Here is a 24369-nt window from a genome sequence, read left to right as displayed (position 1 = left end):
AATTCAAAATATTAAGTAAAGTGGGGTGACAGTGATTATGGTCAATTACGTGTACCTGACTGGTCTTTAATACATTTTTAAAAATCCTCACTGCAACAAGATCAAGTAAAAATGATAAAGACTGAGATGAGATCAAGACCTGTATGTGTGGAGTACTAATACTGACAATACTCCCTAAAAAATATAGGTACCAGTGTGAGAACTAGTTGGTAGCAGCCCGTTTACGCTCAAGTTTTCCTCAAAATTGTAAAGATTGCCAAATCCCCTGGATACCACGACCCACGCATAGCAACCCACTGAGAATGGCTGGCCTTTACTGCAGTAATCAGCACAGCTAGAAATGCAGCTTCACTGCGTCTGATAGAGACAGCCTGTTGTGTACTTATTTAGCTGGAGAAAAAAAAAAATGTATCCCTATAGTCTATAGACATTTTGAAGTTGCATAACTTATATGCAACTGTCACACACAGACGATGAATTGATTTCTGAGGAAAGACTTGTGGCCCTCAACCCTCTTGCTTTCAGAAATGTGTGATATTTGGGTCTCTTCTAGTAGCTTCAGCTTCCTGCAATGGTCCAGACATTTAAGTTTGGACATACTGACTGCACATAGCTGTTAATGAGAGTATCTGTCCGTGTGTGCCCGACAATCTGTCCCGAGTGGCTTTTATTCCAGTGTATGCTGGGACAGGCTGTCACCATCTAAGGTGTGAAGTGTTGTACAACTTCAAATCCAAAATATTCAACATCAGAGGTGAAGCTTGCCAGATATTCTGGCCAAACAAAAAGACCACCTCACCCTTCTGTAATAGGGGACCTGGAAGCCATCCAGTGAGTAATTATTACAGCAATTAAGAGGAGTCATTTTCAGCAACAAAGGTTAGATCAGAAAGGTATGATCATAAATTATCTCGGTTACTCTCGATTGATCAATATGTTGGATTTCACAGGCGTATTTTCCCTGCTCGGACAAACTTACCTTGAAACACATCCATGAAAACTTTTATGAACCATTGAGTCTCAGTATCTCTGCCAAGTTTTGCTTTTCAGTAAAATTTTAAACTTTTAAAACTGGCTCCTGTGGTTTGGTAATACTTCGCACACTGACATTTGGCGGAAGAGCATGAAGGCATAACCAGCGAACCACATCTAAAAATTGGTGGTAGGAGGTGGTGGAGGATGTGTGCGTGGGTGGCACACACATACTCTCACTCACTCACTCACACACACACACACACAAATCATGGCCTGAGTTATTTCTGCTCTCCCTAAGGTGAGGCTCTCCACGGCTCTAATGCACCAGCCATACAGTCATACAGAGACACATGAAAGGTTTCCAGTTAAGCGTTTTAAGCAGCTGGCTTCATACGATGACGTTTGAACACTGAAATGCAAATCTGCACCAAATCTTTCCCCTAAAAAAAAGTCCTATATGGAAAAACAAAATGTAACTTGTTGCCAGAGTGAACTCAAGATGGTCTATACTAATGTGTGAGCATACCAACTGTGTGCAACATGTTCAGTTAAATAGATAAATTGACAAAATGGAAAAGAGACAGAGGGAGTGGAAGAAAGGGTGGCCAGCTGGTAAAGTTAAGCACCCTTCCTCTGTGACTCAGCTTTGACACACAGCATACTCTGCCTGCAGCGTGGCATCTATAAGACCACTTCCCATTCAATCCTGTTGTAACACAATATTTGCACAATTATAAACATAAGGAGGAAACAGTAGTCTGGCTTAGTGTCTCTGGTGGGTGTGCATAAAGAGATAATAGCACTGAACTCGGGCATCTTCAGAAAACATTTCCTCAAAACAGCTCCTCTGTCAATACCAGAACACCACTATGTGTTATGTAAAAGGTCTGAAAAATGTTAACTGTGTTTGTAGTTTGCACTTGTGCTTGTGTGTATACTGTAGTGAGGAAGATATTTATAGCTAACTAGCGCCCCCTTATGAACACTTCTTTCACTCAGATACTCCTCTATCAGGTGTTGGATCACTTGGCAACAGTAATGGTCTTGAATAAAAACGACAGCACCCAAATATTTTCCACATTTTTATATTTAACTATTCACAGAATTTGATTAAAAAAATACCCACCCACAGAAACAGTTTTATAAGGACAGTTGCATTTACACTTGGAGTAGTTACAGGTAAGGCACAACGTAACAGTGAAAATGTCCTATAACAGTATATCATCCAATCACATCCCCATACATCCAAGGTTGTGCAATTCCACCACTGTGATTTTTCTTTTTTAGTGTTTTTCTGTGTTTTGTTACCGTTAATAAATGAAACTACAAGCATAAGTACAGTACATGTCCATCTCTGATGGGGAAAGTCTGAGCTCTACACCATTAAAAACAGACGGAGCATTACATCCTGAACACTCCAAAACGTGTCTTCTTCGTTGGTGCATTCAGAGCTGCACTGAGACTCAGTCCCAAAACCAGACGAGTATCAGCAGGATCAATAATCCCGTCATCCCATAGTCTGTAAAAAAGAAATAGAGAAAAAAAGTGCATTAATATGCATATTAGCTGTTGTCTGATGCTTTTTGTAATACTTGTGCAGGTCTCGTATCAGTTTCTTTAATAGAGTGTCAAGACGTGTTCTTCTTCTCTGAATAACTCCCACGTTCCTGTTTTAATACACTTGTTGAAGTTTAACATTAAGTCTTTACTATTATCTTCACTTTGCTTTTTTCTTTCTGAGTAAACTCATTCAAAGTCAGATTAATAAATTCTATTATCAGTTACCATGATTGGGACACTTACATACCATAATAATCTAATAATCTAAACCTATAATTGTGGTTTTTATATGAAAATCTTGCACTTAAATGTTTTTTTTGTAGCTCTTAATGTAAGAAATACTGCATCCTATTATGGGATGTTAATATAATTCAGTGTATTGAAAATCATCAACCTCCTCTGGCGAAAGAAAAAAAAAAAATCACATACAAATCCTTTGATGTTGTTTTGATCTATTCTCACTATTTCTCTACACCAGTAAAAAGGTTGTAACGATTAGTAGATTAGTTGATTAATAATCGACAGAAGATTAATTGCTATCTATTTTGATAACAGATAATTGTTTTGAATCATTTTTTAAGAAAAAAATCAAAATTCTCTGATTCCAGCTTCTCAGATGTGAATATCACTGGTTTATGTAGTCTTCTGTGATGGTAAACTGAATATCTTTGGGTTTTGGACTGTTGTGCTTTGGGAAACAGTGATCCGTCATTTTTCACCGTTTTCTGACATTTTATAGACCAAATGAATCAATTAATCAAGAAAATAATTGACAGATTAATCTATAATGAAAATAATCATTTGCCCTAAATGGTTCGTTGACTTGCACAAATTTGACAAATGCTAACAGGATACCAGAGCCAAATTCAGAAACAAAAACTGGTCATTGTTATCAGTTAGTGTCTTTAATTAGGCCTGATTATTGGTCAATAGAGTCAACAGCAGTTTTGGAAATTTCCTTTTTTCTAAACACATCAGTATCTCCATTCTCTGCTAGTATCATCTCTACAATAAATGTGTTAATAGCCTCTATTTATAGACATCCACAGGATCACGGCTGGTGCAGACAAGATTCTTCTTGTTAGACATCTAGCACATTTTAGCATTTTGTCTGTTTGTCTGATCTTGGCTGATGTAGGCCAGAGGACTGAAACTTCATTAGTAAAGTCAGTACAAATGATCGACAGAATGCAGGATGTTTTTTTTTTTTGTCCTTTCACAGCTATTTAAAATACTTTTGATCTCACCGTATGCACTTTGTGAATCTTCATTATGCTCTTGATAGTTATCACATTTATTGTAAGCCTGAAGTTTTATGTTTCGAAACGTCATTGTTGTGCTGCTATTTTGGTCAGGACACTCCTGTAGAAGTTATATAAAATCTGCCTAATTTAATCATTTGAACTGTCACAGTGTTGCAAAACACAACCACACAATTTTCCACCATGTGATGCATTTTTTCTTTATAAGAACTACGTATATGATCTAATGGATGCTCTGCTCACACACACCTTGAAAATAAGCCTACAGGGCTAAATGAAAAGAAAGACGGCTCATTTTAAACAAAACAACAGGATGTCTAATCGAGAAGAAATAAATTTGATACAAATGCTAGTGGCTTGTTGGTAAGCCACCTCTCACCTCGCACTAGTGCTGAATTGCAATGACATACTGATATTAGAAAAACTTCATAGTTAGTTACAGCCCCTAAGATTGTGAGCTCCTCATTTTGCCTGAGAAATAAAATGCATCATGACCGAACCTCACCTGGCACTGGAGTAGTACGGACTGCCTTCCTCTTCAAACCGCCGCACAATCGGTTCCTTCATGGCAGCCTCTTGCTCTGCTGTGAACTGGAAAAAGTGGTAACAACAAAGGAATTGGTAAGTTTGCCAAAGACAACTGCACAAAGGAAAAAGGTTTACTGTCATGCGCATTTAAACACAAAATGAGGCAATAAGGACTGATGCCAAAGACGTTTCTGAAGGTGTTCTCTGAAGTGTGCAAGGCGTACAGCAGTGTCATGAAAGCTAGTTTCCTTGGCTTGAAAATGATGAGTCAATCCTTGTGAACATGATGAGAATAACGAAAAATATTGAGTCGATGCAGTAAAGTTTTTTTCAGGTCTTCCTAGTCTACCGTCATGGATATGAATGAGACACACAAAATATTAAAAATACCACTCAGAATAGCACAACATAATTCAACAGCAACACAAACTACAGCCTCCAAAATGACCATAAAGTTGAATCAACACCTCTCTAAAGCAAAAACTGAACATTATAACCTTTATGAAGGTAGAACTTCTTCTGTATTAGACTGCATTAGTTTTAGCTCAATGTACCTCATAAACTAGAAACTCTGTGGACTTTATCTTGGTTAATTTCTGTTTATCTGTTGGTAGAATAAATGAGTGTTGGGACTTGCTTACTTCATGAATTTTGTTTCCTTGTTTTGCACTGCTGACAACATCATCAAGAAATGTGTTGATTTATAAAGTTCAACTATAATGACAAGTAGAGCAAAGGTGGTAAAAAAAAAAAGAGTAAATTAGATTGACATTTGAAATATATTTGAAAATGAACCTCTAATTAGTTTTTGCTACCTTTTCAGTCATTTTTAATGGTGTATACTGTTTCTTAAGCATCACTGATTGAAACGCCTACCATCAGGGCACTGATGTGAGGTGTCATCCTGAAGCTATTAATGTGCTCTTAATACACCCCTAACAGCATACCTGACACAGTTTAATTACAGCCATTTGATGACTGCACTATTCAGGATAAGTCATCAATGTAACATTTAACACTGATATAATTTGATCCTTGTATAAGTGCTATGTCAAACCATTACTGAAAGAAAAGTGTCTTTCATAATGTTTATGCTTTTGGCAGCATATCCACAAAACCTATTTTAAGCCTTTCAACTGAAGCACAGAAGAGATGATTAATGTGAATTGTTACCTCCTTTCCCTCGCGTGCCCGCTGATCCTTGGTAATGGTGGCCAGGACAGTGGCGGCCTGCTCACCGCCCATTACGGAGATTCGAGAATTTGGCCACATGTAGAGGAATCGGGGGCTGTGAACGAGAAAACGGAAGGGTCAGTTTGCTTGTTTTTTCCTCAGCCAGAATAGTCAACAACAACTGAGAACAACAAAAAAGAAATCTGCAGTGATGAGGATCTAATTCCAAGTGATGACGACTGCAGCAAAATATGATTTATGAGTGCTTAAGTGGGAAATGTACCACTTGGGTAATATTGAATAATTTAAAAAAAAAAAGTCTAGCCAAAGGTGAGCGCTAACATAAATATTCTAAAATGCTATCATCTTCATCTGTGCTGTTTTTAAATGTTACAAGAGCATGCATGCCAATATTTATTTTTTTATTTAACTTGTTGGAAAGCAGAAAGGACAAAAACATGAGTGAGACACAGATAAGAAACGTTTAATATAATTCAGTCCTTCAATCTGACAATAGCTTGTTTTCCTACAATGGATGAAAATTCCACTATCTTAAAATGAAAGGTGCACACAATGCTGAAAAAAAATAAGTAAGCAGCCTCTGGCCACAATACAATCAAAACCGTCAGTCACATAATTCTTTGCGTCACGTCATTCTCTCGGAAACAATACAGTCGGGTGATATTTTCCGAACAAAATGACAAATAATAAGTGAAACAAGTGGCAGTCCGACTCAGAAAATCTAAATGGATATTCTGAGAGCCTCTTTTTCTGACATTTAAGAAGGTCACTTTCACCTAGATGTAAAAATTGAAGATCTGAGCTCATATTATTCCACATGCACTGAGCAGCATGCATTAAGAGTATACTTAGTTAATTTTGTAGACTTAAATTATGCACAACTCAGACACAGCTCAATGATCTTTACACTTAGGTAAAAGGTTTTGACCAGACTTCCATTTTGTTCATTTTTTTATGTTACTGGTTATCACAGACTACTTATCAACTCTGGAGTCTTCATACTGTACCTGTAAGCTCTACCGCACATGCCGTAGTTTCCTGCACCGTATGAGCCGCCAATGATAACAGTAATCTTGGGTACATTGGCGCAGGCAACAGCAGTCACCATCTTGGCTCCATCCTTTGCAATTCCCCCTGCTTCATACTCTCTGCCCACCATGAAGCCTGAGAGAGAGATGGAAAAGAGAGATTGCAAATAAAAGCTGTGCTGACGTGTATGTCTTTGTGTGTGTTGTCATGGGAGTACATCTAGATGCATTATAATTAAACAATCAATAGATAACAGGTAAAACTGAGAACTTGTTGAGAGAAATTCAAAGATCATGTCATAAGATATGGAAATATCATTAATTAAGATATTATCAATTTGATTGGTACTCCATATGACTTTACAGTAATCAACCGAATGCTGTATTTAATACAAGGTTCATTAGGTGTCTAGTATCCCTTAAAACTCAATACTGACATGATGTTTTCACAATTGTTTAACAACTTAAATTGACTATTTATGATTATTATCCTTGTTTTGTTCACATCTGACCTGAGGTGATGGGTAGAAAACAGAAACTTGCAAGCAGGGGACAAAAAGGATCATAACAGAACAAAATATCAGATAACAATAATCCCAAAACCTCAGATATTAAAGGATAAGGTGGGCAATATATTTTTCTTATTGTTGACAAATCTCATGTGCAGAGCCAAACCAACAATGAATTGATATATTCACAAATATTATGTGTGTATCCAAAGCCTGATATATCTTATTCCTCTGTGCTGTAGACCATTGAGCCACAGTGTTGCACTGGGCGACATGTTCCTTCACCACAAAAGAGTTTTGGGCACATTAGTTTGTTTAGAAACAGCTCCGAAGACTAATATCAGCGCTCAGGAACATACACAGCGGCGTCTGACTTACACAGAACTACTCTCAGGAAACCGAAACCTTGATCACTATTATTAGTCTTTGGAGATGTTTCTTTTTTACCCCCAGAATATTATTTTTGAATATACTCCGCATAGAGCACAGTGTAGGAATAATAACAGATTTTTCTTATAAATCCATCAATAACCTTGGAGCCGTTTCTAAATAAACAAACAAGTCACTCTTCGGGGTGAAGTAACATGTGACCCAGTGCAACAATGTGGCTCACTGATTTGTTTTTAATAGTATTTGGGCAACAGTGGAGGTCTACAGCACAGAGGAATAACATGTATCAGGCTGTGGATGCACACACAATACTTGTAAGTAGGATCAATTCATTGTTGGTTTGGCTCTGCACATCAGCTTCACTGACACTAAGAAAAATATGCCAGCTATATCCTTTAAGAATTCCCACTGACCTGTTATGTTTTGGAGAAAAATAAGTGGAATGTTTCGTTGACAGCACAATTCGATGAAATGCGTCCCCTGAAAAGAAATTAAATATTCAATGAATCTAGTATATTCCTGCCGGTAAAAAAATAACTGTCCAGAGGGAAAAAACACAAACATGTACTTTTCCTATCTTAAAGAACCAGTGTGTAGAATTTAGTGGCATCTAGCAGTGGAGTTACAGATTGCAACCAACTGAATACCCCTCCCCCTCCAAACGTATAGAAAAACCTACGGTGGCTGCAAAACTTTGCTTCTTAGTTTCAGGTGATTACACACTAATTAAAACATACTTATGAGTATTATATTCCATTTTTGCCAACAGATCCCCCTTAATCTTACACACTGGTCCTTTAAGTGATGCTATCAAATCTCCCAAGCAATCAGTTTGCTTGAGATCTGGTGACTGAATCAAAGAGCAATGACATAAACTATTCAATAAGTGAGTGTCCTGTGAGCAGTTTGCCTCACCTTAAATCATCATCTTCATCTGAGACGACACCAGTCAGGACAGAAATTTATCAACATGCGAGGAAGGTCGTCTGGCTTCACACTGGCTTTGCATTTTCTAGATTTTACTTTGAATTCGAAAGGAGGCGAATGGCCTTCAGTCTCGCCAGAAAAACGCGCTGCACAACGCAGAGCTGCCAGAATGCCTATTGTACAGGCAAACAAGCACAAAAGACTGTGCACGGTGCAGAGACCCCTCATTTCCATATACTTTGTATTGCTAAATTACTCAGGTGTTTTCTTTATTTTGGCAGTTTCTCTGCTGGCTTTCTTTCAGTGAAGCCACCTGCCTTGCATTGGGAAGTGTAAACAAAGTGGGAAACAATGTGAAAGATGGCTGCCTATTAGAAACCGTCACTTGGTGAAAAAAGGATCCATCAGTTTGCTCCCAAATGTGCACACAACAACAGAAATGTTATCTTTTTTTCTCTTACCTCTTCTTCTCACAAACACAAATACCAGTGGAGAAGCTTTTAACAACTTAACAGTTAGTATAATAGAAGTCCAGGCATGTCTTAAGTGATGAAAGGGTGTCTCAAAAATGCATCTCGAAATGCAGGTGCGCTATTGATTTTTCTTGGATATGCTCTCTGTGCATGTCTGTTCCACATCTGTCTGAAGCACTGTCAGTCCCTTTCGACAGTAACTAATTACACTGATAAGATAACCAATGCTCACACTGTCTCATTGAGACCTCACAGAAAAGTGAATCAAAGAAACCTTTTTTTTTTTTCTTTTCAGGTCGAGCTTGTAATCGAATTCAGAATGCGTTTGAAAAACTTATTAGTCTATAATCACAAATTCATCTCCTCGTCTTTCCTAAGCCTGTGTAAAGTTCAGCTGTGTTCACGGCAGATTGGCTTGCAAATTAAGTGAATTATATTGAATGAAAATTATGATTGTCCCTTGTCCATGGTTTCTAAATGCTACGTTATTACAATACCATTCAGAGTACTCATGAGATAGCACAGACAAGTGCAATTTGAGAGCTTATTGTATGAGGGAACCTCAGCGCCTCGACTGTGAAGGGTCAGAACAAACCATCTACGAAGACTAAAGCTCCCTCAAGAGAGAAATTTTTGGCATTCAGTGATGTAAGCAGCAAATCTCTGTGGAAAATACTATCAGAACTGCCTCAGTATTGTTATAGTCATTGACATTTAGAGAGGCACATTTCCAGTACATTGCTTGGTGCTTTGAAAATTCAGCACAATTGTGAGGCTTAGCTTTTTACTCTTTACACACAGGTATTGCTTGTATGTTGTCATTGTGTTTGTTCATAAAAATCACAGGATCAAAGCAGTACCATGCACAATTTGAACATTTAGTTCAAATATAGGCAAATCTGAGGTTTTCTAATAACACTGTAGTGATGGTGTGATCTTTCTGAAGCAAAGGAGCTCAATTTTTACTCAATAAGTTACTGTTTCAATTATCTTTGGGTACAATTTTACCTTTTTCGCAGACTCTGAAAACAAGACTCCGTTGTTGCCGATGATTCCGACAGGGTAACCAAATATTCTTGAAAATCCTGAATGGGTAGATATTGAAAGTCAAATAATTATCAGTCACATAATTATCTGTGCTGTAGACAAAGGAAAATATTATTGAATATACCTGTAACAAGAGTGTCTCCATAGAAAGCCTTGAACTCATCAAATTTACTCCCATCTACAATTCTGGCAATGACCTGTAATCAAATGAATAAGACAAAGTTAAAGCCAGTAAAAACATGTCAAACAACAGCGACGGCAAGACTTGTATCCTTTTTATTATAAAAAAAAATTATGTGATGACACCAGTTATGTGTGTTGAATTATTTTTACTAAAGTGATTTAACAATGGCTGGGGCCCTTCTGTATGGAGTTTGCATGTTCTCCCCATGCCTGCGTGGGTTCTCTTCGGGTACTCCAGCTTCCTCCAACAGACCAAAAACATGCAAGTTAACCGATGAGTCTAAATTGCCCGCAGGTGTGAATGTGACTATGAATAGTTGTCTGTCTCTATACTATATGTTAGCCCTGTGACTGACTAGCGACCTGTACAGGGTGTTCCCCGCCAGGTGAGATTGGCTCCAGCTCCATTGCAACCCTCTAGAGGATAAGTGGTAAAGAAAATGGATGGATGGATGATTTAACACTGTGCTAAAAAGGCTATTACAGCTGAAAACTCCAGTAAAGTGCGACCAGCCAGTTGATCTTGCATCCTAAATGGAGTGCCAATACTGTTCTACACTACAAACAGTTTGACATTTCTAGAGTTAGCAGTAATTCTTGCTCCCGGGTCCACATCAAGAATCAAAGGCTCAGGCTTTAAACCAAATGAGAACATCTGGCGAGCTGTGCCAGACAAAGCAAAAACAAAGTGATTGAAGCCAGTCGTCCATAGAGGGACTCAACAGCTAAACACTGGTTTAAAGTGCCTTCTTTACCTGTAAAAGGTTTGCTTCATAATAAATCTTAAGTATAAAACAGTGGTACTAAGTCTATATTCTATAGATCTAATATAGATCAAGTAGTAATACTGTAACAAATGGGTTTATTTAATGCTCTTATAAATACACATTAAACAAAAGGACATCATGGAAAAGTTTCATCCAAATAGAGGTCTAAATACTAATCTAAATAGAAGTGGGAGCTCATTGAGTGTTTTATTACTTCAAAAGTGACTCAACCCACCAGAACAGAAAGTCAAGCTGGAAAAAAAAAAATCTATATTTAAGTGTTGCCATGTTCAAATCAGACATTTTTTCCTGTCCTTATTTCCCGGACAGGAAACCAGACAAATATAGTACCTCTCTGACATCAAAGTTGCGTTTCAGGTTATCTCCAACTATGCCATAGAGTTCATCAGCAGGGAAGAGAGGGGCTTCAGTAGGTTCTGTAGTAACCTGTAAAATATAAAAAACAGACAGAATCCACATCAAGATGTGCTACAGACATCATCCCTTTTTGAACAATAAAATGTGACACTTTATAATGATTGTCATCATTGGACTTGCCTCGATATTTTTCCTGTAGTTGAGGCTTCGCACTGTCTTCCTTGCTAAATGGAGCGCGTGGTTATCGTCTAAAGCATAGTGGTCTGTCACACCTGATTTTCTGTAAAATAAGCAGCAAATCAATCACAGTGAGATGATCACAGCACATAAATCATAACTTAGCAAATAACTATGTACATGGGAGCATGTGTTTCATCGATGCACAGTAAAATAAAGAGAAAAAAAGAGAAATGTTAATTGTTTTTTTAAAAAACTACAATATTTAAAGGGTAACTTTTTTACACTGTACACACAATCACATACGTCTATATCGTCATATGATTTTAATACAGGTGATAGCTTATTTCTGTCTGCTTGGATTTGAAAATTCAGTTCAGCCGAATACTCTGATCATGATGTAATAGGCAAGACTCCGAGGTATATTTTATATCAGCTGCTGCCAAGTACAAATATCAGAACATCAGCTAACTGAAACCCCAGTTTGTGCCCCTCACACAGACCTGCTGGTAGCGTTGGCAAGTCTGATAAGAGTCAGAGAACCATGGTTATGCAAATAAACAAAAGATTTATTCCTTTTCTGTGGCAGTCAATACAGCACATGGGTCCGCCGATAACTAACTGAGCTTTACAAGATATTCAGGGTTGATGACAGTAACATTAACCACGATAAATAGCAGGGTTGTAGCTCAGCTACAACACAGGTACCACACAGAAACTTTTACAAAGGACCATGAATGCGCTTCCAGTGACTGTCAAAGCTTCAGCGGACTCTCTGTGCTTCCAGCACGGACACGCAGAGTCTGACAGCAGCTGCTCACGGCTGGTTAGCTCTGACTATCAGCTCTACATCGCTATTCATGCTACACTGAGCAGTGGTCAGTCTCACATTGTAGGTAAGTCATTCTGGCCGGTGTCCCCTTACCTCCTGTGTCACACACTATGTACCCAGGAGGCCACGACCCCTACAGTCGTTGTCCTGTGAAGTCCTCTGCTGCATATTTAAAATATAGTGGGATGGAGGGAGCTAGCAGAATTTGGCTGTGTAGTTACTCTTTAAAGCTGCTAATTTGCACCACTGAGCTTTTGTCTATTTTGTTGTACTATAAACTTATTTTCATAAATACTGGGATCTAAGTGAAGTGAAAAACTTGTCTGTGAAATTACACAATTCAAATAACAGAACAACCTATTGTCTGTGTCAACCCAGGCGTCACTAGAATATTGTACCTAACCCTAACCCTATTTCAGAGGGATTTTAGGGTTAAGGCAGAGATAACAGTATTTCTATGGACTAAACCAGCATTTTAGTAGATGAACAACACTTTCTTGAAAGCAAAAACTTGGGATCACAGGCCTATAAATGCAATGTCATGAAGAAATGCTGTCATTACATACTTGCAGTGAAGATCAGCACCACCAAGGTCCTCTGCAGAAACTTCTTCCCCAGTGGCAGCTTTGACCTGTAAATACAAAGGCACAGAGATTCTCAATAAAAAGGAACAATACTAACAGGCACATTATCCTTGTTATATATTCCATCACTTATGTGCAGTAAACAAACATATTAGTTATTTCTTGACCTTTCTTTTCAAAGTAGTTCAAAACTATAGCTTTGCTTACACACCACATTGACCACAGGATTATGAGCCAACATGACTCTATAAAATGTAATATTTTTTCATCCTATTGCCATACAGTTGCAGAAAAAGACAAATTTGCAAACCAGTGGAGGTCCTCCAAGGAAAATGGTTCCTTGCTTCCGCACAATGATGCTTTCATCTGCCATAGCCGGTACATATGCTCCTCCAGCAGTGCAGGAACCCATCACAACTGCAATCTGAAAGAGTGCAGAAACAGAATAAGTCTAGTGGCAGAACATGTTCAGTATTCAGAGTGAATATCTAAGACTGACAAGACATGAAAGATTTCAAATGAATGGGCGATTTATTTGACAGAGCAAGAAACACATTTAAAACCTGCTCACTCTTAGAAAAATTGAGTTTCAAGAAACATTTGTAGTTCTACACCAGTAGAACCAGTAGATATTCTGTTTCAATAATCATTTCTATCATGGTGCATTTCAGCAAATATCTGAATTGTATATGAGATTAAAAACATTACGGGGACGGACAGCTGTAATTGTAAATTTTAATGCTGTTATTCAGTGGTAAAATTGGCATTAATAATAAATATGACTAGAAGAAAAAAAAAAACGTCTTAAGAAAACAAGATTAGCCTCAAGATGATATTAACATGAATCAATGGGCATTCAATATTGTGAAGTCTGAATATATTCAGGTGTGGTCATCACCTCTAGGTCTTCTTGAGAGATTTGAGTGCAAGACCTGATTTCTCTACAGCACTATCTGCATTTATTAGCTCTCACACAAACAGCCTTGTTTTTTTTTTTCCTCCCCTTAAACACAAGAGGGGAAGGATGTCTCTTCGGTAGTCAATAGCAAGATGGATTTTGGTTGCCTGCAGACAATGAAAAGATGAATAACCTTAAGCCGTGCAGATCGTTTAAATTTACAATCCCTGCTCTGTCTAATATAATTTTTCAGACAACCTTTTCTGCATTTACTACAAAAACAGGTCCATGTATCGACTTTCCAAAAGGAGACGAGCAAAACATGAAGCCGAGGTGTTTAAGTTCCATTATGCCACTTTAAATGTAAATGCGTTATGTGATCGACATGTGAAATACAATTTATCAACCAAACATCAGCATCACCTGTGCTATCCCCTTTGACGACAGCCTGGCCTGGTTGAAGAAAATGCGTCCAAAGTGATCCCTGTCTGGAAAGACATCTGCTTGTCTGGGTAGATTGGCTCCTCCTGAATCCACTAAAGGAGTCAAGAAGATCAGGATATGTAGAGATGTCACTGATTATTAATTAAACATCTGGCTCCTGGCTCGATTACAGACATTTTATCTTCCCTTTTACGATGAACTGCAGTCTGAAACCCTAAACCAGCTCCTTCTGGGATGCTACAAGTCTACACTAACAAGAAAACCTGTCTCTTTTTCCACAGGGCCCTTTGACTTTGGAACAACTGCAGAGGAGACCTGACTGGCAAAGTTAGTGAATTTAATCACTATGAAAATGTTATGTTGCTCATTTTACTCAGCTACTGATACTCAACATTTCTGTTTAACGACTTCATGCTGGTGGCGCGGATAAAAAGAGTGTTTTCCCCCCTTTTGTGGGTATTTTCTTTGTGTTTGTCCAAGTCTATGCAAAATATAAAAAACTCACCTAAGTAAATGCATGGCAAGTGGTTCTGCTGGGCTATTTCTTGTGCACGCAGGTGTTTCTTCACCGTAACTGGGTAGTAGGTTCCCCCTTTGACGGTAGCATCATTTGCAACAATGACACACTCTACCCTGTGAGAAATAAAAAAAAAAAACAATGAAGATATAAATATGAAGGTAACACTCCATGTAATTATCATAGACTGCTAAATCTGTAGCCAGTTTTGTATCTTCTACCAGCACATATGGAGCATTCAAAATAGCTGATCCTGCGGTGTTAAATCAAGGTTTATAACATAGTCGAAAAATGATCTTTTAAAGTGTTTCTCAGTGTGAGATTCAAAACACTTTGGTTAAATTCAACTCATTGTTATTCATGACAACATTTGTGCGAAACAACTCTCACTATTTTAAAGACTTTTAATAGAGCGACACCCTGGTGAACCTCAAAAGTGTTAAGAGCACTTACCCTGAAACCCGTCCGATACCAGTAATTATTCCACCTGCAGGCACTTCCTCTTTTCCATACAACTCATATGCTGCAAACTGGGATAATTCCAAGAAAGGAGTCCTGCAAGAAAATCAAATCAGGAAATACAATCATGTAATACAGTAATTTGGATGGAGAGAGGATAATGTTCTGGCTTGTACCTTAAAAATACTTTTAAACTTGAAATGTGAGGAGTTTTGAGCACAAAACAAGTGGATTATTTTAGGATTAAAATGACAGCAATGCCTGTTCTCAGTGCACAGGGATGTGTGTGCCCCATGGTTTGTGTAATGACGTCAAACCAGAGCACTACAAATTTTTATGCATCCAGTCTGCTGGGTATGACTCAGCCTTAAATTTTGAATGTGTCAAAAAAAAAAGCAAGGATGGAAGAAGAGGACAGTACCCCGGATCCAAGAGTCTGTCTATACGCTCTCTAGGCAAGAGTTTCCCACGAGAAGTATGAAGTCTTCTGGCTTTTTCTCCCCCACCTGGAACAATAAAAATAAATAACATGTTAACTGACAATTTGAATTCTGATATTCAACTGACTGTCCTGTGTTAACTCACACAAGCTTTCCACTTTATTGTATCTGTCCTGAAAGTCATTGTTGTGATATGTTATAATCTCATGATAGTTAGGTGAGTATCAGCACTGGACAATCTAAATTAAAGTGTAACTGGTAATGGTCACATTCAACTAAGTTAAAGAAGAATGAATTGTTATTATCAGGCAATGGATTAAGGAGTGGTTTCATATTTTCACATAAAAACTGATCCTTAAAATCTCATTTCTCATTTCCAGCTCTATATTTCTATTCAGGGACTCCACTTGAGTAGCTTTGCAGTTTCACAGTTCAAAAAATCCTTATTGGTCTTATATTGGCCCTTTATGCAGCCCCTCAATTCAGCCTCTGTCTGAAAGAGGCCGCTTTAGCTCTTGTCTCTTTAAGGCCCCCCTCCCGATGAGCCCACTCTGTTCTGATTGGTTAGCTTCACGAATCTGCATCACAGCTGACTTCCGCCAGCTCTGGACGCTACGTAAATAAACTATAGTAGCAGGATTTCATTATTTTTCTCTTTCTCCAAATGTCAACTTCTCAAATCCAAATCCACAAGTTGAAGTCAGCTCGACTCAAAAGTAGAAAAAAAACGTTGGAAACCAAGCATTCAGAGAAGTCTGAAGCCTTAGTTTTCTGCTCACATGGATTACTTTTACAAACATTTACCTCATTATTTGAAACTCTGGCCATGTTTAATATGAACATCCAGCATTGTAACATTATATGTATGACAGAAAATAAGGAAAAGCATAATAGGTCCCCTTTAATATCTACTGGTGGCCCCTGAATAATACAACTGGAACAGATACAAGTAAGAAAGGGCTTTTATTTAACACTTTTGTCATCCAAATAGCCCAAATTTGGACATTAATTTGAATAGGTGAAATAAAAAAAACATGCAGTGATGATTTTTTTTTTTTTAACTTTAGATATCATGAAGAAACTGTAGTGTGTAATCTGTCAAGAGCTCAGACCTACCCAGTTTAACCTTCTCTGTCCGGCATTTCAATTCATCAACAAGAACTTGCATTCGCTCATAATTCTCCTGAAAAACAAAAAGAGTTTTTGTTTGTCAAGTGATCAAACGATTTCTACTGATGACAATTTGTGGCAGAAAGCACCACATCCAGAAACTGTTGACTACAATAATTTAACCCAAACAGAATGGCAGGCAAGTGTTAATGACAGAAATATGTAGGCCTAATTAATTATCATTTTAATAAAAAAAAAACATTCAGCCCAAACAGTAATGTGTCACATAGTCAAGTCTGTCAAATACAAACTAAAGCGACCACCAATCTGATTTATAAAGGGAATTATATAAAAGAATAGTGCCTTTAACTGAAAACACCTGCAATAAGACCCAATCATCACTGAGTTGGACAACATCATAATATTTCCATGACAAAATAGAACAAGTTCTGATTACTGAGCATATTAAATTGTTAAAATTCAGCTTTTAGATCATTTGCAGTAGAGAAGTTTACAACCCTCTCAACACTACATTTGTCAAGGGGAAATAAAAAGGTTGAAGAACATGGCGACAACAACACTGATTTAATGCAGGACTATCACTTAATAGACCTGTTTATGCTGGTTTGAACAAGTCTCTCTACAAGTTACAAGAATGTCAAGAAAATGTGTCTGTGGTGCCATCAAGTGACACTTTTTGGTGCTGCACAATATCAGTAAAGAAAAAACAATTATGAGATGAGGACACCATGTACCAAGGGTTATAATGATAATTAAAATTTGAATTAAAATTATTACATTATCTCTTAAACTTATCATTTTCCATCTTTAATACCTAAAACACTATGAAAAATCTCATTTGCATTTTTTCTCAAAATGGCATGAATGTTTTTCAAATTACAGCTTTCTGAGTAGGGCTAACTTTATTTTCAGTATCGATTAATCTGACAATTATTTTCTGCATTTATCGGTTTAGTCTATGAAATGTTAAAAAATAGTGGGGAAATTGCATTCACACAATTTCTTTGAGGACAAGGTGATGTCTTCAATGTGCTTGTTTTGTCTGACTAACAGTCCAAAACCATCAGAGATTCAATTCACTGTCATATATGACAAAGAAAAACAGCAAGAAAAAGTTACATATGAGAAGCTGCAACCAGAAAATGTTCGGTTGTTGCTTGAAAAATTACTATAAAAAGATTATTTGATTATCAAATCATTTGCCGATTTTTATATATGACATCATTACATTATTAATATTGAAGCATCAGTGTGTAAGCAGCAAGTGGAGCTAGTTTGAACTACTTTATTTACAGTTAGCTAGTTTAGTCCAGTGGTTCCCAACCTAGGGGTCGGGCCCCTCCAAAGGGTCACCAGATAGATCTGAGGGTTATGAGATGATTAATGGGAGAGGAAAGAGGTAAAAGCAAAGTTCTGATACACAAATTTCTTTTCAGTTTTTGGACTTTTTCTCTATTCTTTGATTTTTGATGAAATACTGGATCATTTTAACATTTATTGAAATGAAACAATGTAAGAAGTTTAGAGGGAAAAATCACTATTTGGTGGAGCTGTTAACAACTAGGCTAATAGACATCTGAAATGTGACCCCGACTACACACTGCTTTTTGTAAGATGTCAAAAGCCAAAAAGGTTGAAAACTACTGGTTTCATCTTCAAAAATGTGTTTTATTTTAAAAGCTTGTTATTGTACTCATTGTGTCAAATCTTCATCTGAAAAGTAACTAAAGCTGTCAAGTTAATGTAGTGGAGTAGAAAGTATAAAGTAGCATAAAATGTAAATACACAAACAAAGTACAAGTGCCTCAAAACTGTACTTAAGCGCAGTACTTGAGTAAATGTTCTTAGTTTCCTTCCACCGCTGATGATAAAACTTATTAGCAGGGAAAATAGTAAAAAGTAGCAATAGTGTGATGCTAGACCTTGACAGAGCACCAAATGAAAGCTCAAGGTTTTGACCTCTTGTGGACACTCAGCTGGCTACCATTGTTGTTTGTACGTGGTTTAGGGACTACATGAACCATATTTTAATGCTTGTCAGTATTGCTATTGCTTCTACAGTTATCTGTCAGGTGTGACACACCTCATCTATTAGCACAGTTAACGTTAGCAGCAAGTAGAAATGTGGCGTTAACGTTACAGTCTGGCTTGCTGACGTTAGCAACATGCTAACCTACCTGATATTCAGCAGTCTGTTTATCAAGCTGAGAGCCTAGTCGAGCTACTTTATCGGCGTAGTAAGATCTCGTGCAAGCCAAAGGTAGACTCCTGCAACGAAGCAGCCACGGTCTGACCGTCTGTAGAAGCATTTTGCTGCTCACGTCAACCTAAACGTGAAATTTGCAACTGCTAGCTGGCTAGCTAACCTAGCAGTGAGTGATCTTACTCTGTGGTTAATGTTAGTCGACGTGAAGTTCCTCATCGCCACCTGGTGGCTACAGACAATGACTACATCTGTAGAAATTACAGAAATGTAATGTCAGGAGAGTGTTGAGTTTTTCTGAAAATCTTACAGATATCCAACCAGTAACCAAATACATTTAGTCAAATACTGCACTTAAGTACAAATTTGAGGTACTTGTACTTTACTTCAGTATTTCTATTTCATGCTACTTTACACTTCTACTCCACTGCATTTCAGAGGGAAATATTGTACTTTCTACCCCGCTACATTTATTTGTGTTATGCACTTTGAGCTGCATTAGTGTGTCAAAAATGCTACAAAAATGAAGTGTATTAATTATGAATTTAATTTTTTTTTTTTAATTTCACACTTGTATAATACTAGTAGTAATCTATCCAAAGTATATAAAATTGGCTCCACATTGATGAACTACAACATTAAAATGCTCTTACATATATGTGTTAGTGATACAAACAAACAATATATTATGCTATTATGACAGTCTGCATAATGACTACTTTTACTTTTGATACTTAAAGTACATTTTGCTGATAATACCTCCATACTTTTATTTAGGTAACATTTTGAATTTTAGACACAGTATTTCTACTTTTACTTAAGTAAAGGATCTGAATACTTCTTCCGCCACCGTATCCAGAATTCAAAGAGTGGATTTGATATTTGTTTTCTGGGATGGGACAGAATTGGGGAATAATGTAATGTATACCATAATATGTTTTAAAATTATAACCAAATTGACCAATTAAAACATAACTGGTGATGTTAAGCCTTTAAATTGTAAATTACAGAGTGGAACGAGAATGGGCATGTCCTGAGGAAAATGCTGCTACCTGATTAGACTGCCAGCTGCTGCTACTGCCATCAGGTTTTTAGGTTGTTACAAAATGTGAAATGTGTGTGTAATTAAGATTTATCATACTGTACTGATATTCACTATTATATTCAATCACAAATGACTCACAAAGACTAGAAGAGTATTTCTATTTTTGCGTCATATGCTACAATAACACCGGAACAGATGCAGAGAAAAGGCCTTGTCTCGTTCAGAAATGGGAACTAAAGTTGGTTTTAAGTGGGAATCAGAGTTGGCTTAAAAGCTTCAAAAAACATCCTTTCTGACCCGAGTGCTTTATTCTGAGGTAGAGTACATTTGGCAGAGTATAGGCTGAAGAGCATTCAAACCTTTTAGTTCATTTAGTTTTAAGAGGCCTTTCTCCTCCAACGCTTCCACCTATTCTGTCAGCGTGCATAGAAATGTCTATGACCTCCACTCAAATGGCTGCTCCTGTTTTCTTAGGAAATATACAATCCTCCACTCTCTGTGTGAACTTAAACCCTCTCACTCATCCAGCTCGCTCTACTTTGCCGCGACCCTTGAACCCTTCTCACTGCTGCAGCTGTGAAGAGACAGAATAGATGTAGAGGCATGAAAAGCCTCTTAAAAGTGGAAAAAAAAAATTTAAATAAAATATTTTCATGACAGGGAGTGGAGTGCAGGAAAGTGGTTGACTAGCACACATAGGTTGGATGAAAAAGAAAGAAAGATTGTCCCTTTAGTCATGAAACATATGGAAAATCATGATATCAAGCAAAGAATTTTGTAAAATATAATCTCACATTTTCAATAGTTTTATGTATTTCTCTCTTGAAACTTTTGGTTTGATCATATATGGCAACAAAGATGTGATATGGTGTTATTGGCCGTATGGTTGTACTCTGACAGCAATAGCAATTTCACCCCAGCTGACCTCAAAACTGTTGCCCACCAGTCCATTTTATGCAGCATAAGTGTAAAAATCTTTAGACTGAATACTGATATCCTATACAAATCAACTAAATGGCTTGTCTGTTAGGACATATGAGCAAAGACCAAGGGTTTCCAGTCCCTTTTTTAAATAAGGAATAGTTTAAACTGGTTTGTATGACAATGGAAGAAAAGGATAACATAAAAAATTAATCTAGACATCATACTTCCTAATTCCAATATATTGATAATCCAACAAAGATAGTCTAACTTCAAACACAAGTATTGTCTAAACATACTAATGAAATGATAACTTAACCACTACTGAAACTTACAGTCAATAATGAATCACAAGTTACCAAAGCTAACAATGCACCTTAAATTATCAGACAAAGGAAACTTACATATCATATCCACAGTTCAAACTAATGATGGATAAGGACAGCCAGTTTTTTCGTTTCAAGAGGAAAGAGGAATTTTAGAACTTTTTCAATTAAAAAAAGGTTTGTAAAAAAAACATATCTATAGTTCTCAAATTAAGGAATCATAAAAGGTAGAATTTTAGTATCCACACCAAAACTCAGAAACAAAAACTTGTCTTTCGAGGGTCTAGACGGTGATATCTGAAGTCTGAGAAAATAAGTCTGATGATGTTATCTTGACATGTCTCTCACAAGTCCCCTAACTTTATGGGAGTGCCAGAGGAGTGCCTCTTTGGCTAAATTTTTTAAAAAAAGCACAATATCCATATTAACAAACATTCATAGCTGGTTTGGGTTGAAATGTGCACAGAAAAATCTTCCTCAGACTTTTTTCTCAGATGCAGGTTGCTGAGCAATAAAATGTTCAAGTGTCACTCACTCTCAGTCACACAGACACACACACTCTCTCTTACACACACACACACACACATACACACACACACACACACATATACACACATACACACACGGTGACTGATTCCTCTCCTGTCTTAATACAAGCTGAGCTGAAATCTCTCATCCTTCCCTTTTTAGAAAGAGATAATGATGCTCGTTTCACAGCTCAAAGAAGTCATTAATCTGTGACACAGCCTTGAATGTAGGATATCAAAGCGCTGCAGAGTGCACCCCCCTCCCGCCCACTAACGGGCACAACCTCGTTAAGACGGCAGAGACATGAATTAATCATCAGTCCACCCTGTAACAGGGCAGGAAATTGTTAGCAGCATCAGTTGTTGCGAGAAATGTCCCTTTGAATCGCTTGAAAGTATAAAGCTCCTTACAAATCTTTCATCTCATTACAGGATCACCGTCAAATTTACTCCACCAGATAAGCTGATGGACGCGCTCCCTGTACCCTGATCCAATCTTTTTCACAGATGTGATGGGACTGACGAGGTGAAAAATGGAAGGGGGTGAAAATTAGTAAGTCAGATATGACAAGGACACATTTGTGTGAGTTCAAATGCAATACAAGGCCTTAAAAGAGGATACTATGAGCCTCATAACTGTGATATAATCTCATTAAAAATACACTAAAGTACAACCTGAATACATAGCATACCTGGTCTTCCAAATACCAAAGGAAAAAATTCTACATTCACATGAATTTCCTTTTATGGAAGTCACATCTTCCAGTGCAGTAAGACACATTTCTGCTGCACTGGGAACATTGTTTCTTTTATATTTTTGGTGGGGACAGACCTTCATCCTAGCGTGCATTAATGTGAATAGGTGGACAGAAATGCTAGCATGGTGACAAGACCTCACCTTATAACCTTATTGTCTTGCTTGTTAGTTGTTTGTTTATTTGCTGGTCCTCTGTGTGGTTGGAGCATATTAGCCTCAGGTTTCTATTACTCTATTATGATGTTAAAGCAGAGGTTTCTCTGATCATGAGTTATAAGGTAATGTCTTGTGCCTGCAGGGCATATAAAGTTGTCTGTAATGTGCTAATAGAGTATAAAGGCCAGTTATTATGATAGATAGATGATAGACGCATCCATGTTCATTATTTAAGTGGAACAAATCCTGGCATTTCCGGAGGTAATTGTCTCTTTTGTGCAGCATCTTCAAGAGAATAACAGACAGGAGATACACAGCAGCATCTTGTCTCCGGGGATTTTGTGTATCCCATCAAAAGCATGACCAGTGATTGTATGTTCAGCTGAGGTTTTATGATCAAAGCACAGCAGACACTGGAAAGGAATGATGTTGTTCACTTACCTCCCCATTCCTGTTACCAGGTGTTGAGGTTTCCTTAAAAGAAATCTCCTAGCAACTATGCCTGGTGCTGTAGGAGAAGAAAGACCACTTTTATAGAGTGGTCATAGGAGGGCAAGAATGTTCTGCTAAAATGGACAAAAAAATGTGTTTTAATTGGTGATGAAGTAGTATCTAAAATGTTTTATTTTAGATTATTGGTTCCTCTTTGGTTGAAGGTGCCAAGTCAGCTGGTATTTGATGTTTGGGTGATTATCTACAGTTTGTCAGTTAGTCCACTACTGTGGTCCAAACTCAAAGATCCTCTCTAGACATATTTTAAGACAATAAAATCCTCTGCTTGCAATAATAAATTGTGTCTGACATGTTTTTTCCACAAAATAATGTTTAGTTAGCATGTCACCAGTCCTTAAAATGACCTACTGCTACTGCAACCTACTGCTTGAAAAGTCAAGAATCTATGAAAATATGTTGGATGTTTCCACTTCCCTGAAAAGTCCATTCTAAGTGTAAATGCACTGGAGGGTTCAAGTTACCACATCTGGCCCTTGATTGACTCCAAACTAGTCGTGGTGACACAAATCATGCTCATAGGCTGCCCCTTAAACTCAGATTTAAGGTGTGCACAGAGAAAACTTACCATTGAAAACAGCCTCCTAGAGCACATATATACATCATTCTGCACAGTGGAGCTCAAACATCAAACTGAAGTAACAAAAAGCATTTTTGAGTGAAGGGAGACTTAAAATACCTTTTGATGGACATGAGATTTTGTACAAATATTCATGATGCCCACAGGATGGATCCTAATGACTTGGTAATCCCCTGACTCCTCCGCTAGCGCCACCATGAGGTTGACATCTTTAGTTTTTAGTGAAATATGACAACTATTGAATGAATTGTCATGTTTTATCTTGGTACAGATGCCCCCCTCAGGATGAATTGGAACAACTTTGGAGATCCCCTGACTTTCCATATAGCACCATCATCAGTTCATTTTTAGTTTGTCCAATACTTACAAAACTAATAGAATACGGTACCTGCAAAACTACTTTTTCCTATCAGTTGTAGCCTGCTATGTGAGCTAATTAGCAAGCATTTGCATGCCACTAAGATGGCAAACATTATATCTGCCAAACATGAGCATTAGTATTTTCATTTTGAGCATGTCATCTTGCTGACATAAGCATTTAGCGCAAAAACACTGCTGTGCTGTTCCTAAGTGCAGCCTCACAGACCCGCTAGTCTTCTTAACTTCCTGCAATGAAAATATTCACTCTGTTGCACCCAGAG

The 24369-nt window shown here is 37.5% G+C and overlaps 1 protein-coding gene and 1 long non-coding RNA gene across 2 annotated transcripts; one reads left to right on the top strand and one right to left on the bottom strand.

The window, feature by feature from the left end:
- Nucleotides 1-2044: 2044 nt before the first annotated feature.
- mccc2 (methylcrotonyl-CoA carboxylase subunit 2) lies at nucleotides 2045-19111 on the bottom strand. Its single transcript, XM_044376968.1, has 17 exons — nucleotides 18881-19111; nucleotides 16689-16755; nucleotides 15554-15638; nucleotides 15127-15228; nucleotides 14662-14789; nucleotides 14136-14248; nucleotides 13125-13238; nucleotides 12797-12861; nucleotides 11402-11501; nucleotides 11195-11290; nucleotides 10018-10090; nucleotides 9855-9931; nucleotides 7860-7926; nucleotides 6527-6683; nucleotides 5499-5613; nucleotides 4303-4388; nucleotides 2045-2494 (listed from the first exon to the last, which is right to left on the bottom strand). The coding sequence occupies exons 1-17, from the start codon at nucleotides 19010-19012 to the stop codon at nucleotides 2377-2379; spliced, it is 1695 nt and encodes a 564-aa protein (XP_044232903.1). The 5' UTR covers nucleotides 19013-19111; the 3' UTR covers nucleotides 2045-2376.
- Nucleotides 18517-24369, top strand: LOC122999760. The gene is made up of 3 exons (XR_006407819.1): nucleotides 18517-18698; nucleotides 22158-22278; nucleotides 24000-24369. It is a non-coding gene; the product is annotated as an uncharacterized LOC122999760 (long non-coding RNA).

This window comes from Thunnus albacares, chromosome 2 (genome assembly GCF_914725855.1).
Source record: "Thunnus albacares chromosome 2, fThuAlb1.1, whole genome shotgun sequence".
In the NCBI taxonomy this organism is placed as follows: domain Eukaryota; kingdom Metazoa; phylum Chordata; class Actinopteri; order Scombriformes; family Scombridae; genus Thunnus; species Thunnus albacares.
The sequence above is the reverse complement of the archived record's forward strand: the minus strand, read 5'-3'. Positions and strand labels throughout refer to the sequence as shown.

Excerpts from the sequence above, each read along its gene's own strand:
- mccc2 (XM_044376968.1), bottom strand. The coding sequence starts at position 19,012 with ATGCTTCTACAGACGGTCAGACCGTGGCTGCTTCGTTGCAGGAGTCTA. Across the intron at positions 16,756-18,880 it reads AACAGACTGCTGAATATCAG|GAGAATTATGAGCGAATGCA; the intron begins GTAGGTTAGCAT and ends TTTGTTTTTCAG. Across the intron at positions 14,790-15,126 it reads GGTATCGGACGGGTTTCAGG|GGTAGAGTGTGTCATTGTTG; the intron begins GTAAGTGCTCTT and ends TATTTCTCACAG.